Source organism: Ciconia boyciana, chromosome 1 (assembly GCF_034638445.1).
Source record: "Ciconia boyciana chromosome 1, ASM3463844v1, whole genome shotgun sequence".
NCBI lineage: Eukaryota > Metazoa > Chordata > Aves > Ciconiiformes > Ciconiidae > Ciconia > Ciconia boyciana.
The window spans coordinates 62,033,467-62,048,750 of record NC_132934.1 but is presented as its reverse complement, the minus strand read 5'-3'; the positions used below and the strand labels follow the sequence as shown (position 1 = coordinate 62,048,750).

The 15,284-nt window shown below is 44.8% G+C and overlaps 1 protein-coding gene across 3 annotated transcripts in view; it reads left to right on the top strand.

The window, feature by feature from the left end:
• Positions 1 to 14,497, top strand: part of CHST11 (carbohydrate sulfotransferase 11) — a 173,978-nt gene extending 159,481 nt beyond the window's left edge. For all 3 annotated transcript variants that reach the window (XM_072871098.1, XM_072871106.1, XM_072871115.1), the window contains one exon: positions 12,592 to 14,497. In XM_072871098.1, the coding sequence (XP_072727199.1) occupies positions 12,592 to 13,440 (849 nt within the window). In that variant the 3' untranslated portion in view covers positions 13,441 to 14,497. The remainder of the gene's footprint in view (positions 1 to 12,591) is intronic.
• The last annotated feature ends 787 nt before the right edge of the window (positions 14,498 to 15,284 follow it).

Here is a 15,284-nt window from a genome sequence, read left to right as displayed (position 1 = left end):
AAATAAAAAGCCCTGAGAACGGTAACAGGCTGGTAAGGGTGGGCAAGCAGAAGCCAGTGGTAGCTGGACGTATTGATAGCCGAGCAGTCAGTTCCCCGTAAGTACATTTCCAAGGCTGTAATACCAAAAAATGGCACACTGGGTGTCAACCACCAGGCACTACATTTTACCCGTGCTGAGGGGTAGCTGTCCGTGTGAGCAGCCCCGTGGGAGGTGGAACAGCGCTGGCCCTGTGTGCGGGACAGAGCCGTCCTGTTCCCCGCCGTGCGGGAGAGGGCACATTGCCATCGAGTGCACGCTCTTGGCTCCCGTCGCCCGCGCAGCTGAATGCCTCGACTCACTCCTGGCTGTCAGACCGTGTCCCTTCGGGCTGCAGGGCTGCGGGTTGGCACCTCTCCGCCGCTCGCCTTGCCCCGCTGCTTGGGGAGAGGGGGTATCTCCCCTATCTTTCAATGCCCTCCACGCTCACAAATGCCGTGAGCGCCTGCCTAGTGCTGCAGTCAGCTCAGGGACAGCAAGGACCCGCTTTGGGGGATTTTGCATGCAGAGCAAGAGCTAGCTGAAAACTCTGTCCTGGAGCATTTCTGATCTTCGCTGGCATGCTCAAGCTGCAGCTGGGACAAGGTGGATGACAAGGGTACGAGAGCAGCGAAGAGGGAGCCAGCCCTTTCAGCAGATAGAGAGGGAACTGATGAGAGGCTGGCGTGCATTCAGCATCTGTGAAAGGAGCAGAGAGCAAGGAGACAGCGCTTGGCTGCAGCCGGAGAAGGATCCCAAAAGCAAAAGCTCAGAGTGGCCTTTTCTGCTCATTTTCTTTGGGAAGTTTAAAAAAGAATGAGCATTAAAAAAAGGGAAAAAGAGATGATGTGCAGTTTCTTTCAGGGTGTAGCTGGGGGAACAGTTTAAAAAAAATAGCTGCCATTTAAAGAAATACTAAGAATTTGTTCTTCCATTGTAAATTAACATTTAGTATGCAGTCCCTAAATGGATCTATTACTAGATGAGACAGAGAACCCTTAGAAATCACAGTAAACACAGCTGTAGAGATGAGGAAAATTCACAAGGCATCGTGCTAATAATTGTACCTTCCAGTTGTCTTAAATAGCTGATGGAAATTACTTTTAACATTGCCCTCATGCTCCAACCTAAGAAGGCTTAATGTAGCAAGTCATATGCTTAAAAATACAACCAAGACACTTTTAGGTTTGTCAGGATTTAAAGAAGATTACCTAGGCATGTTTTCTGTTCTTTTATTGCTGTGCTGAGGTCTCCCCCACTGCAATTCAGAGGGACCCAGGGAGACGGGAGGTTTCCAGCGAGGGCCTGGTGGTCGGATCCGCAGAACGTTGGATGTTGCCGTCTGTGTAGAGCTGGCACAGTGGATGGAGCATCCTGGCATTTGGGAAGAGGTGTCGGTGGCCAGCAGAGTGGGCAGCCTTATGCAGATGCTCTTTGCTTCCCAGAGAAGCCTGTGGTGGAGTCATTTGTGGTCGGCTACTTGGCAGTGAGTTTCTTTTGGTGCACAAAGACTGAAACATCTGGTTTTTTAACCAAATCAGAAAATATTGCAAAAGCAAATTTGCAATTTACTACCAATGTCATGGTACATCTTCAGTCTTTTGCTTTGGTCCCTCTTTGGGTCTAATCCTGACAGCATTAGGGTTGGACTGAATGACTGCTGCTGGCTTGTTTGGGGCTGAGCATCCCTCAGGGTGGGAGTCATTGGTATTTATCTCAAGGTAGGAGAAATCAGACCTAGGAAGCTCTTGATGAAACAGGCTTTCCACGTTAACCCTGAATCTTATTTCTGCACTACTTCATTCTGTGGCAGGAAAGTTTCCTGGGAAGCCTGTTGTAATTGATTATAACTGGATGATAGCATTTTAATAGAAAAGACCTTTTGTTTTTTCAAGCAGGGGGTCATCTAATTCTTTTTGTACAGCAGCAGAAAGGTGAAAAGTTTCCAGTTAACTGTAATTACGGCTGTGGAGAAGGAGCAACCCTGGTTAGTTGCCTTCTGTGAACATTAGTGAGCAGCATGGACAAATGTGCCAGGAAAAGTTACCTTGGAATAGCAAGGTTTAGTCTGAGCACAATGTAACCTCACCAAAGGGAAGTAAAAGAAATTCGATGTTAATTTGTAATAGTTTAGTTGAGGAGAAGAAAATCCATTGTCCAAAGGATTTGAGTATTTTGCCAGTCTGTGTCGGGATTAATTCATTCAAATCATTACTTGAAAAAAAAAGAGTCATACTGAGATAGCAGTTGAAATCTGTTCTTTCTGCCACCGACCTGCTGGGGAGTGAGATCATCTCTCTCTTCTCCATCTCCTCCGGGCCTTTGCACCGTCCAGGTAGAGAGCAAGTGAGCCTCACGGCGGGAGAGCTTACAGCAGGGTTATACGCTGTCGGGCGGGATCGCTCCTACTTCCAATGCCTTACCTTAAGAAAACCAGCATGGCATTTTTTGGTGGGGGCCTGAGCCTGTATCCCTGCTTCACAGAAGGGAGGAGATGTTAGAAGAGGACATCCCACAGTGTCCCACACAGAGTGCCTGCCGCAGTCATGGGGGACAGGGACTCAACACGGCTAAACACGCAATTACAGGGTTCTCCTCTCCTCCAGTGGGTTGCTAAATCCCGTGAATTGTATGTAAAGAAACCAGCTATGCAGCAACTATCTTCTGTTTCTCCTGTTTGGGTTTCAAAAGCTGTGGAGCAATATTGGTGTGTTACATGCTGAGTTAAAAATTGGAAACGTATTACCCTGATTTAGCATGGGACTGAGTAAATTGTATTCAGTTAAAATAGCAGATATCCTGCTGAGAAGAAAATAAGTATTTCTACTTGACTGTGTGACACCTAAGCTGCAACCCAGAGGTACAGGAGGAGGATTTGTGTTACCGAGAAATCAATTAACATCTGCTGCCGGGTCAGAGCTGCCGGGGGTGAGCGGGGCACATGGGTCCCAGGCAACTCCAGGCGTTTGGGCTGCCTGCATCTCCTCCAGCACGTCCTGTGGAGGGTCTCCCACATTGTCTCTCATGCTGGTGTCTGAGCACCTGTCTGGTCTCTGCCCACCCCGCAGGCTGATGTTGTTGCCTTTTCCCGAGGGAGGTTTCATTCAAAGCACTAACTGGCCTCTCTGCCCGTGTGGCTCTGCAGCATTTGCTGAAAGCCTTGTTCCTGAAGCGTGTAAAATACCTAGGTGTGCAACAGTGAGCTTAGCTTCCAGAAGCCACCGTCCCAGGTTTGTGAAGCTTGAAGGACTCGCAAGGAGACACCTGCCAGCCTGGCAGGATCATTTAGGCCGCTCTGACACCTTCTTGGGCAGGTTCTTGGAGGTTCCCAATGCTGGAGATTCCTCACTATTTTCCAGCACAGACATATCTTATCCTTTCATTTGGGATTTTTCCTACACCTAAACTGAGTCTCTCTTGTTTAGCTTTATTACTACTTGTCCTAACCACAGTGAGTCCAGACAGAAGATTATTCCCTTCCTCCTTGTGGAATTTCTTACGTATTTTTGTATTTACGTATCTACTTCGTCCTGTTTCCCCCCTCCACCCAGTTTATCTCACCCCTACTAGCACAGCTTCTCGCAACATAAAAATAAATGTCAGTTTTTCCATTGTCTCCTAGATACCAGCTACGTTAAAATGCAGTTTCTTATTCTGTTTTTTAGGGCTACTCCCAGCTCCACCCTGGCTCACTCCAGGCATCCCCAGCCCAGTGCTCCTCCTGGTGCACCATTTGCACATGTCCATGGCATGCCTTTTGCTAACCAGTCCTCAAGCCTCTCCTTGAAAACCACATCTACAGCTCCCACAGTAGAGATATAATAGCAGAGTACAGCAGCTACAGGTCACTCCCTTGGCTTTGAGCTTCCCAGTGCATGTGCTTGTCCCCAGGCTTGGGTTGTCCCAGTTTGTGATGCATCTACGCCTTGATTGCAACCTGGGAGCTGTGAGATAAACAGTGGAAGTCCCTTTGACCTTGTCAACAGTCCCTGGGGACTTGGAGGCAGTTCTGCAAGCCTGGCCATTTCCCAGGCAGCTGCAGCCAGCAGTGCTGTATCCTCAGGAAGGGGCTTTCCCAGGCAAGGCGAGATGCAATCGGCTGCCCCTCAGCCAAGAAGATCGAGTGCAGCCTTGTACTCTCGGATGTGGCATGCTGTCATGTCCAGGTCCCCACTCCCTGTCCGTCAGCTGTGTGAGAGCCAACTCACTCCTTGCTGCTGTATGTCTGTCAAATCATCCATTAGCATAATTAAGTCCATCAAGGGTGATAGGTAGGGGCTCCTAAAGGCTACTTGAGGCAGCTTTGAGTGGCCAGTGATTGTAGTGTAGAGGTGTAACATCCATGCCTGGGGACCAGGAGGGTTAGAAAGACCACAGTTGTGTCCCTGTGTGTTACAGGTTAACGCACAGGCACAGAGAGCGGGAGCTCAGCTCCAGCCGTCACATGTGTGCACATCTGTGTCTGTGTGTTGGAGGGGAAAGGCCAGAAAGTTGTCATTTTAAAATTAAATTCACAAGATAGCCAGAACCTTTCAGCTTTTTAATACAAACGGTGATTTATGGGTGCAGTTAAAGAATGAGCCAGGAGTGGACAAATTCATCACGCGCTGTCCTTTTCTGTCAAAGCGGCGGCGAGCGCTTCCGCGGCAGTGCGGGGAGGGAGGTCGGGCTCCCGGCAGCAGAGCCTCCGCCGCGGGAAGGCACCGCAGCTCTGTCACCCTCACCCCGCCGTGGCAGCTGAGGTCCCGGCCCAGGCTTTCATCCGCTGCTTTTTGCTGTGAGGAAGAAAAGGGTTGGCCATCTGCCAAATTCCACTTCTCGCCCTCCCTTCCGACAGCCAGCGTCGGCCGCGGGGAAGACGATGCAGAGTGCTCTTTGTACACGCAACGCGAGGACCCAAACTTGTCTTCTGTATATTAAATCCCAAGAAACCTGCCAACATGAAGATTTTTTGCTTTAATTATTCCCAGCTCAAGGCTCCTCCAGCCTTCCTGAGGATTTCTTACCTCTCAGGTGTATTGCACTTCAACTCGGTCACTTTGATTTTGCCTACCCTGTGTTTGTAAAATTCCCCTAGAACTTCAGAACAGCAACACGCACGGCGGCATGTCCTTCACCCCCTGTGTGGCCAGGCCATAGGTCTTTCTGCCTCGTCTTCCTGGGGACTTACAACTTTTCCATCTCCTTGTTCAGAGGAGACATTTTGCAGGTTGTATATATTCATCTTATTAGCCCCAAACCCTATGTACTGACACCAAATAGTTTTGAGCAGGGAGAATGGGAATGGAAAGGCTTCCAAAGATGTTTGGGATTATACAGGAGAAGGTGGCATTTAGAAGGGGGCTCCCTCTATTCTCCCTGAATCCTTACCTTATTGTATGACAGAGTCTTAGGCTGATTAAAAAGCTGGTTTTAACATACAGCTGGTATCACTTGGTGCCAGGCTGTGAATTTTCAAGGAGATTTTTGCATCATTTAGGCTCTCCAAGACAAAAAGGCCAATACTTAATGACTTAGTTGTGAAGTTTTCCCAGGAAAGCATCAGCAACTGCGGCTGCGTGTGTGTCTGCTGCTGGATTTTGACTGGTTTAGTGTTGTTTCTTTTCTAGCACCCAAATCACGTACCTGGACAAAGAAGAGCGAATGCCAAAGTTGATGCGGGTTTGGGGTGTGTGTTATTCAAATAATGGTAGCCTCCAGAGCGAAAGTAATGCAACTGCTGAATTATTTCACCCTTCCCTTCTACAGGCATGCACACGGACACAAACGAACGAAGTTGGGACCGTGTATAAGAAGCAGGAGGAAATATGTGAAGCAATTTGGGATTTTTGACAATACAGTGTTAGCAGCTACTGTGTATGACTGCTTTACTCTCAACAGCTTTGATCCTTCTTTTCATAGCCCCACTGCATTCTGTACAGTGGGAACTGAAAATGGTGTGGTTATCTTGGGTTGGAATACAAAGAATTATTTGAAAAAAATGCATATTCGGCCTTATCTTCTCTGTGGGGCAATAAGTTCAATGCATGAAATGGAGAAAAGAAAGCAGCTTTGTAATATTTCAAGAGTCTCCTTCAGATTATATAATTTGTCTCTAAAATTTTCTCGCTTAGTAAAAACGCTCCTAAGTTAATTTAGTTTTATTATCTTCTATTATACAGCCACTCTGTAAGAGACATTTTCATAGCAAATTTGTATTCCGGTTTGTCTGTCCGCAAGTTGTCAGGGAAGATGTTAAGCATTTCCATCTCCAGTACTCATGATGTGCTTTTTAGTCTGCTTTGTTGGACTCTGAACAAATATTAATTGAGGCTTTGGTGGGGTTCTCATTTGAGTGCTGGAAAGTTTTGAAAAAGTTAAGTCAAGAATAGTATGCTATGAAATGTAAAATAAATCAAAGTATGAAACATTGCAAAGCTATTACTTAAAAAAATGATTGCCGTCCAGGTCAGTTTAATAACATCCCTTTATCTAAAATGCAATTGTTCTTTTAGATTCAGTGTTTTGATTCACAATTGTCTGATTGTCATTTGTAGAAATCTGCAAAGAGTAATAATTGTGATGATTTGAGAAATGCTTATGCTTGGACTGTCAAGTATGAAAAGTTGCTTGTTCCCCTTTATAGTCTAATGCTGAATGTTTTTAAGAAAACAGTGTAGAATTTGGTGTATAGAATGTATATACACCAAGTAGGGTAGTTATGGATGCAAATTGTAAAAGCCAAGTATTAAAATAGTCTAAAATATGTTTGTAACTTCAAGGCTGTCCATCAAGGTTGCAAGAATCTTATTCACACTTTTTATGTGAAAACAGGATTTGAAAGGTGCTTGCATGTAACCTCATGCTCAAAAAAACCCCCTTAAGCATTTGGGAAAATATAAATAATACCGAGAAACGTTTTGTGTGTTGAGTAACAAACACCTCCTAGAACTCGGATGGTGTGGTTGATGTGCTGGGGGAAGGAGAGCTGATAATATCTGAGAGATTTTAGTCAACTGAAATACTAGTCTCTCTCGATGTCACATAACTAGGACCGTTAGTGCCACCTATAGTTAGTCTATCTGACACTTTTCACTTTAAGACCTTGTTTTCAATGGATTATGAGCCTGCTGCACACACGTTCTAAAATACCATTAAGAAGAATTTGGTGGAGATGAGCTCTGGTTTATGCTAAGCTTAACAGTGCTACTGGATAGACCCAACTGGGTGTTCAGCAGAGATACAGCTGACTTGGACTGATAGCTGCTTGGACCACAGATAAGGGGAACGCCATGGCAACCTGCATAGTTCTAGCATAGGACAGAACCCAAACCTCCAAACACAAGTGTAATTGAAGAATTAAAGGCAGATGCAAAGTCTGAAAGTTAATGCAAAGCGGATGAGAAAAAGCAATTTAGCAGGGCATGGGACTGCAAACCCCATTCAAAATATTTATCCTCCTTATTCCACTCTAAACTAATTTGGACTCTTTTGCCCTTTAGTTTGCCATGCCCAAATGTCGTGTTAGCACTCCCAACATAGGTTGGTTGTGAGCCTGGTTACAGTAATGTGCAGAACTAGCAGCAGCTGCAGGCAGTTAAAAATAAATAGAAATAAATAAAACCTTGCCTTATAAGTGTGGGGGATACTTCTTTGCACACTAATTTTTTTATAGCAAGACAAAATTTATTTTTTTTTTTTTTTTGAGTGACACTTAGGTATTTCCATCCTTCTATTAAAAAAGTGCTTTCAGTGCAGGTACCTGTGAATTGGATTGATCTCTGCTCCTAGTTTGCAGTGCACTACTATATTCAGAAAAAACACATTAATTAAAAGTGTCCTGTGTTTAAATCTGAACTTGCTGCTTGGCCACTAAGCTTGGAAAGGCCCTCAAAGATTATTTTATCCTGCTGTGCCTAAGTAACCAGAAGAAAATACCTCTCACCTCATGACTGTGATTTACCTTGAATAACCTTTGCGTGTCGTGGGTTGATGATTGTCAGTTAGTCAGCATATATATTTCCGGTCAGTATATTCTCTAGTGCGCTACACTCAAAGCCCGCCCCCGCCACGCTGTACAGAAGACATCCACATGAGCAGAATGTGCTGGGCTTAGCTTTCCTCCCTCGTTGTTAGTTTGGGACTGATGGAGATGAGAAGCTTCTGGGATCAGAGTGTCCCCACACTACTTTTTTTTTTCTTCTTTCAAATGCCGCTGAGCTTGGGAGTCTCCCGCTGCTCATGTTGCCTCCCTGTTCAACTCAGTTGCTGCATCAGAAAAGGAAGAAAAACTTTGATCTTGACATGCCCTTCTTCTCTGTCCCCCGTTACAACTTCTGCAGGAAAAAAACCCCGTGATCAAGTGCATCTATGGTGTTGTCAGTCCTTTCGGGGAAGAACAGATGCTTTTATCGGATGTCTTCCCAAAACCTTTAATGCCCAGCTGAAGTCCAAGTTGAACTGTCAGAGGACAGACCCGAGCACTGGCTTTATCACCATCCCCACACTGCTCTCAGGCTAACCTGCACACATGCTTAAAAGTGCCCTCTCCGAAAGTGGTCTGTATTTAGGCCATCACTTATTGTGGCTTCTTGAACTGCGGGATCGGCAGGGACCTCTGGTGATGACAACAGATGCAGCAATCAGTGTCCAGGCAGGAGCTGTGCTCTCACAACTCCGCTGTAGCCACATCTATAACAGCTTTGGCGAAGACAGGCCATGGCCCTAATTGTTTGACTTGCCCTTCACCATCCATGGGTTTAAAGGTATCTGTCCCTTGGATCTTATCTCTCTGGCTGCTTAAATCTGTAGGGTGTATTTTCCTCTTTAGTTGTGAGCACATTTTCAGTGGCCAAGTGGACCTCTAGTTTAAATAAATGTAGTTCCAGTCTCGTGTAATCTTATTCTTTTCCCAGTTCCCCTCACCAGCTTCAGGAGTGAAATTATTATGTGGCTTAAAAGCCTTGCCTGTAACTTAAAATGAGGAGGAACCATATTAGCACCAGCTAACTCAGTGTTAATATATAATTTCAAAATATCAAACTGAAAAATGCTGTTATGATTACCTTGCATGGTGCTGTAGGCTCTGGGAACCATAGAGCATGTCCTCTGTGGTTTGCAGCTTACGAGGAAGAATTCGGTGGTTCTGCAGGAGCTCCCTTAAAGGCTCTCCGGTGCCTTACTCAACTTTTCACTAGTGCAGTGCGAGTGTGGCTTTCATGTCGCCCACTCCTTCAGCAAGAGGGCTGTTACCATTAAACCTCAAGGAGAGCCAGGAGGACTCTGCTTCTCCGGGGGAAGCAGGTAGGTTAGCTCTCCCAGGGTGCATCGGGTGTGTTGGTCAGCTGCAGAAGAACATGGGTTTTGATATAGTTGGCATCGTTCTAGGACAGTCACTAAATTGGCCTTTTTTTTTCAATATTTTTCCAATAAGCTGAAGTCAGTACGCCAAAAAAAACCCCCCAAAGTAGAGCTTTCAAAACTGTAATTCCTACATGGTCCTTCATCCATCACCCATACCAAATGGTTCTGTAATTTATGAGAATAGGGCAATGTCCTTTTAGTGTTACATTGATATTGAATATGTGTTCTGTGTGCTACCAGACAGGCCAGAGCATGTGCAGAGCTGACCCTGGGGTGTTGCTGTATACTTAGTAAATGTAGCTGACCAAACTTGTATGCCGTTTCTTCATATTTCTTCCGTGTTAAAAAGAGTGGGAGACAAATAGCACTTCAAAATGCACAAGTATCATCTTGTAAGTGAATTTAATGTAGCACAACCTCATTTGCAATTGCAAATACTAAGGCTGCATTTTTCCCCTTACTCCGAATGCCTGAAAATCTCATTAATGTTAATGTATGGGAAGAATTGCTAGCCTATTGATGTAGGAATGAAATCAGGAGCAAAGCACAGCTCTACAAAGATTCATCTGCAGATTAGAGTCTGAAGCAACCATTAGATTATCAAATCTGACCTTCTATCTAATACAGGCCCTAGAATCTCATCCACTTAATTCTGTATTTATCCCAAGAACAGCACCAGAAAAGCAAATACAGTGCATTAACATATTGTAAGGTAGCAGTGTATTCAGGCATTTCTTGTTTTTTTTTACTCTAGGACTAGAGGTGAACAGCAGTACTGTGCTATATGATATTGATGAAAATCTGCAGGAGGAGAGATTTCAGCATTTTATGTGTCTGCAGAGGAGAATTTGTATGTCTGTGTGTTTGCATAGGGTTTTGTTTAGTTCTTTGAAAATTACTCACTGGTAACTCTAACCAGTATAGAGCTGACCATTAGTTCTGTTTCTCTCTGAGGACAGCATAAATTGAAATAGGGATTTTATATTGTTTTTAACAGAAAAAGTCATTTTCTTCAAAAATCTGTGTGGTCCTTGACAACTGCTTTCTACCGTCTTATTTTGGAAACTCCCTGCCAGTCAGTTTTCCTAGGAAACATGAAGCACATTTCACATCTGGCTTCTCATCTCTTGGACTATAACACAAAACTGCCCTTGAAATGCACCTGGGAGGTATTTGGGGGGATACCACACACACACAAAAGACGAGCCAAGCTGTCTAAAGGAGCTGCACTGGGCTATTGCATGTTTTAACCATTAGCCAACATTTTGCTGAACAAAGGGGCTAAAGAGATGAGATGAGGCAAGTATCAAGGAATTCAGAGGAGAAGTGGTGGGTGGCACTGTACAAAATACAGAGGTCCCAGGCTTGGCACAGAAATGCTGTCCTGAAGAAAAAAATCTTCTGCCCAAGTTTGAGGTGCACCAGCCCCTTGGTGTTACCCATCCCACGAGAACGTTCCTCTGCAACCCACCGCAGCTCAGAGGGAGGGAGAGGCTCTGCTGCTCACGTGTTGCAAAAGCTTTTGCTCCCCCTTGGGCGGGTGAGACCTGGGCTCTTAGGGCTTGTCTGTAACGATACAATTTCTATCTCCTTTCCCTCCAAAGCTCAGAAATCCTGCAACTGGCTTGGTCCCATCTTGGGGTTTGGTTTGGGTTTTGCCGCTAAAGTGCATTTGGATCCTGTTCTTTGAGGGTTTTTTTAATATGAATCAGGGCTAACTACTGATATTGAAAGCAGAGATTTGACCCATGACTGCAGGAACTGGAGGTTCAGTATGAACCCCCAAGCTGGTGTAAAACCATTTGCCAAGGGCATTATACCATCGAGGGGGAAGACCCGTATAACCAAAGGCTGTACACCCCCACAGCAGATGTGTACAGTCTACACTGCCTCAACTGCTTCATTGCCGTGTCCTGTGACTCATGTTAACCTAACTAGAAGGTATCAGATAAACACTTTTGAAAGACTCAGCATTCAAGAAGGAATCTCAGACCTCCTTGCCTATCAGTTAGGAAGGTCACTACTTGCCTTAATACTTGGCTTTGAGGCTAAAGTAATTATTGTGCGTAAGGCTCTTTGAAATCCACAGGTAAGTGAGGTTAAGTAAATGTAAATAACATTACCAAAACCTTCCCCCTGTTGCTTTGATGGAATTTATTCAGAATATGTAAAAAGGCATTTGTAGCAGCGAGGGTAGGGCTGCACAGCAAAACACCATGCCATGCAGAGACCTCAGATGGCTCTGAGCATCCAAACACAGGAGCCCTTTGTCGGCATAGTTCTTCGCTTGGGCCGATATTCCCTGTTTCCCAGAGGAGCTCATTACCTGCCTTAGTAGAAGCTCTTGCTGTTGTCACTGGACACAGCCTGGGCAGGAGGTGGCTGGAGGCGAAACCGTGGTCATCTCTGTGCAGCTGCCCTGTGGGGTCCCCAAGACAGATTACAGCCTCTCCAAAGCATCCAGTAGCAGTAGAAAGTTAGGGCGCTATTAACAAAATAATAAAAGGCTATGGGTGAATATAGTGCTGTGTGTGTTAGAAGGCCACACAGTCTTTCCTTCTCTGTCAATATGGCTTTAGCAGAGAGGCAAATTTATAGCTAATATTCTCCCTGCTCCTCAAGAAATCACATCTGAGTGAACGTTTTCCTTGGGGAGTAGCAGGAATCTCCGTGGACTTCATTTCTTCTGCCAAGGTCATAGCCAAGAAACAAGCCGTGATTATTAATTCTCTAGCATAAACGACATCAGCAACAAGAGCACATACTGTTTTCATTTTGACAAATTTTCCAACTCCGGTGTCTTCCTGCCCCATCTCAGCAGCAAAAGGTCAGGCACAGCAGCAGGGTCCAGCACTGCTGTAGCCGTGGGATGGACTGCAGAGTGGAGGGAAGATGTTTTCCAGGACTAAGAAAAGCAGTGACCGCATCTCAGGATGAGGGTGCTGTAAATACACGTGCCACCAGGCTGTGTGAGCGCTTGTGCTCCTTTGGGTTGGCTTCAAAGCAAAGCCGTAGACGCTTTCTTTGTGAACAGCATTTAAGCAGCACGTATCAAGAAGTTTGGAGACAAAAAGAGTTTATCTTCTAGCATAGGAACAATTTTACTCAGTGATATAATGAACTGTTCTGTACAGGCAGTAATCTACTTTTCTATGAATTTGTATAATAAGCAAAAAGGCAGTAAGAGTTTCCCAGCTGCTTGACTTACCAGTGCCTGTGCTTTCTTTGCAGTTGTCCAACACAGCAATTCTTCATCAGATTAGACGAGACCAAGTGACAGACACGTGCCGAGCAAACAGTGTATCTAGCAGGAAGCGCCGCGTGCTGACACCCAACGATCTCAAACACCTGGTCGTGGATGAAGATCATGAAATGATCTATTGCTATGTTCCCAAAGTGGCCTGCACAAACTGGAAGAGAGTCATGATGGTTTTGACGGGAAGAGGCAAGTACAGTGATCCAATGGAAATCCCAGCCAACGAAGCCCATGTGTCTTCGAACCTGAAGACCCTCAACCAGTACAGCATCCCAGAGATCAACCACCGCTTGAAAAACTACATGAAGTTCCTCTTTGTTCGCGAGCCTTTCGAGAGACTGGTGTCAGCCTACAGGAACAAGTTCACCCAGAAGTACAACACCTCCTTCCACAAGCGATACGGCACCAAAATCGTGAGGCGCCAGAGGAAAAACGCAACCCAGGAAGCTCTGCGTAAAGGTGATGATGTGAAATTTGAAGAGTTTGTGGCATATCTCATCGACCCGCACACCCAAAGAGAAGAGCCCTTCAACGAGCACTGGCAGACTGTGTACTCCCTCTGCCACCCTTGCCACATCCACTACGACCTCATAGGAAAATACGAAACGCTTGAAGAGGATTCGAATTACATTCTCCAGCTGGCGGGAGTAGGCAACTACCTGAAGTTCCCCACCTATGCAAAGTCTACGAGAACTACGGACGAAATGACCACAGAGTTCTTCCAGAACATCAGCTCCGAGCACCAAACGCAGCTGTATGAAGTCTACAAACTTGATTTTTTAATGTTCAATTACTCAGTGCCAAGCTACCTGAAATTGGAATGAGGGATGGGTTGGGGGGAGAGAGGGGAGAGAAAGCCTGTTTTATTTAAGATTTTTATTTGTCATAATAAATATGGAGAATGGGTTATTTTGTAAATTAATATTTTCTTTTTTTGAATGATGCTGCGAGCAGCACAGTCAAAATTATTTAAATCAACTGTAAGAAAGGACAGCTCTCTTTGCAGGGTAACAGGATTGTGATCTAGCTGTAGAAATGAATAATACTGCTACACTGTTTAAAAAAAATGTTAATTGTGTTCTGGTGAAGTTCATTGATCTTTCATTCCTCCAATTCTAATTAATGTTATTTATACTTATTTAAAACATGGTCTCTTGGTAGGTGTCACTTCAGCAGCAGAGATAAGATAACATAACATTTGGACAAAAAGAGTCTGGGTTTGTGCTTTCCTCAGTTGAGCTTGTCTCTGGGTAATAATATTCTTCCATTAGCCATTGATGCAGGTAAATACGGGAATGGTTCTTGATACCACACGCTTTGAGAAGAGTGGTGGAAATAATTTCTTCAGGAAGTGATATTGCACTTAAGTGTATTTAAAAAATCTATCTTTCTAGCCCTGAAAGGGAAAAGTAAAACAGATTTTGATAGATTCATGATATCTAAAACCCATGACTGAAAGAAATGTGAATGTATTCCTTGGGAAGAGAAACCATGAACGTTTTATAAGTCTGGACTTAATGATTTTATCAGAATATAACCAGTCCCATTGTCTCTTAATTTAAAGCCTGCCAGCCCAAATGAATGCAGATTTGCAGATGATCCATCAGAAAAAATCAGCATTTTGAAAGTGACTGTAGAGATTTTTGAATGCCCAAAGCAATTGGCATTGACTTAATTCATACCCAGGATGGGGGTGGGGGCAGCTCCATCCTCTGCAAGTCATGCCTCCCTAATTGATCTTACGATGGGCAACAAAAATTGGCTCAAAAAACACTGGTCACGATACGTTGCTATAAAAGATGTCGTTTGAAAAGTCAGAAAGTCATCTTGGTGTTGATCTCTAAGCATGCAAGGCAATAAAAAAGTTCTCTCATCTTCCTACATGCTGGTTTCATGGCTTTTTCCTAGGGGGAGGGGAAGTCGTCTTTTTTTAGTTGATGCCAAATACCATTGACAGAGATGTTTCTGATTGCCAGTGGGTTAGTATTTCATCTAAATCAGCTCTAGTGTGAGACCGTGACCTTTTTATTTAAGGTCAACATCGCAGTAGCAGTTGCTTTGTGTATAACAGCTTGTTGGGATGGCAGATTGTACCAGGCATAGCACACCAAGCGATTGTTTTGGGCAAGGAAGTAGTAATCTATTCACAGCAAATAAATACTGAAAAATGAGATTTCAGTGTGGCTCTATTAGCAAGCTCCGTGGGCAGAAGTACAGGCTGCTCCAACTGTTGCTTTAGGTTGATGCAGGTGAGGTGTACGGCCAAGCGGGCGGCAGGCGCCTGCCTGGGGAATGGTCTGTAGCCACTTCAGGCTGCCCCGTCCTGAGCCGGCAGCGCCGGCAGCCAGCTGATGGGCAGAAGGAGGCAGAGCCTTAAGCGCACGCACTTGCGGGAACCTAAAATCTGTTTTAAAGTTGAACGATTGTTAAAATGGGGTTTTGACTTGCCTGCGTGTCAATCTTAGGAGCAAACCCAACCCTTCCAAAAATTAGTGAAGGTTTAAATAAACTCAGCTGAAGGCAGAGCTGTTTCAACAGTATCAGAGCCACATCCTGAAAATGTCGTATTGTACAGTAGCCGATAATACCCACTGAATTACATTAGTCTCCAGGACACATGGTTAAAGAACAAAAATAAGTTCCGTCTTATTTTATAAAAATAAGTCAC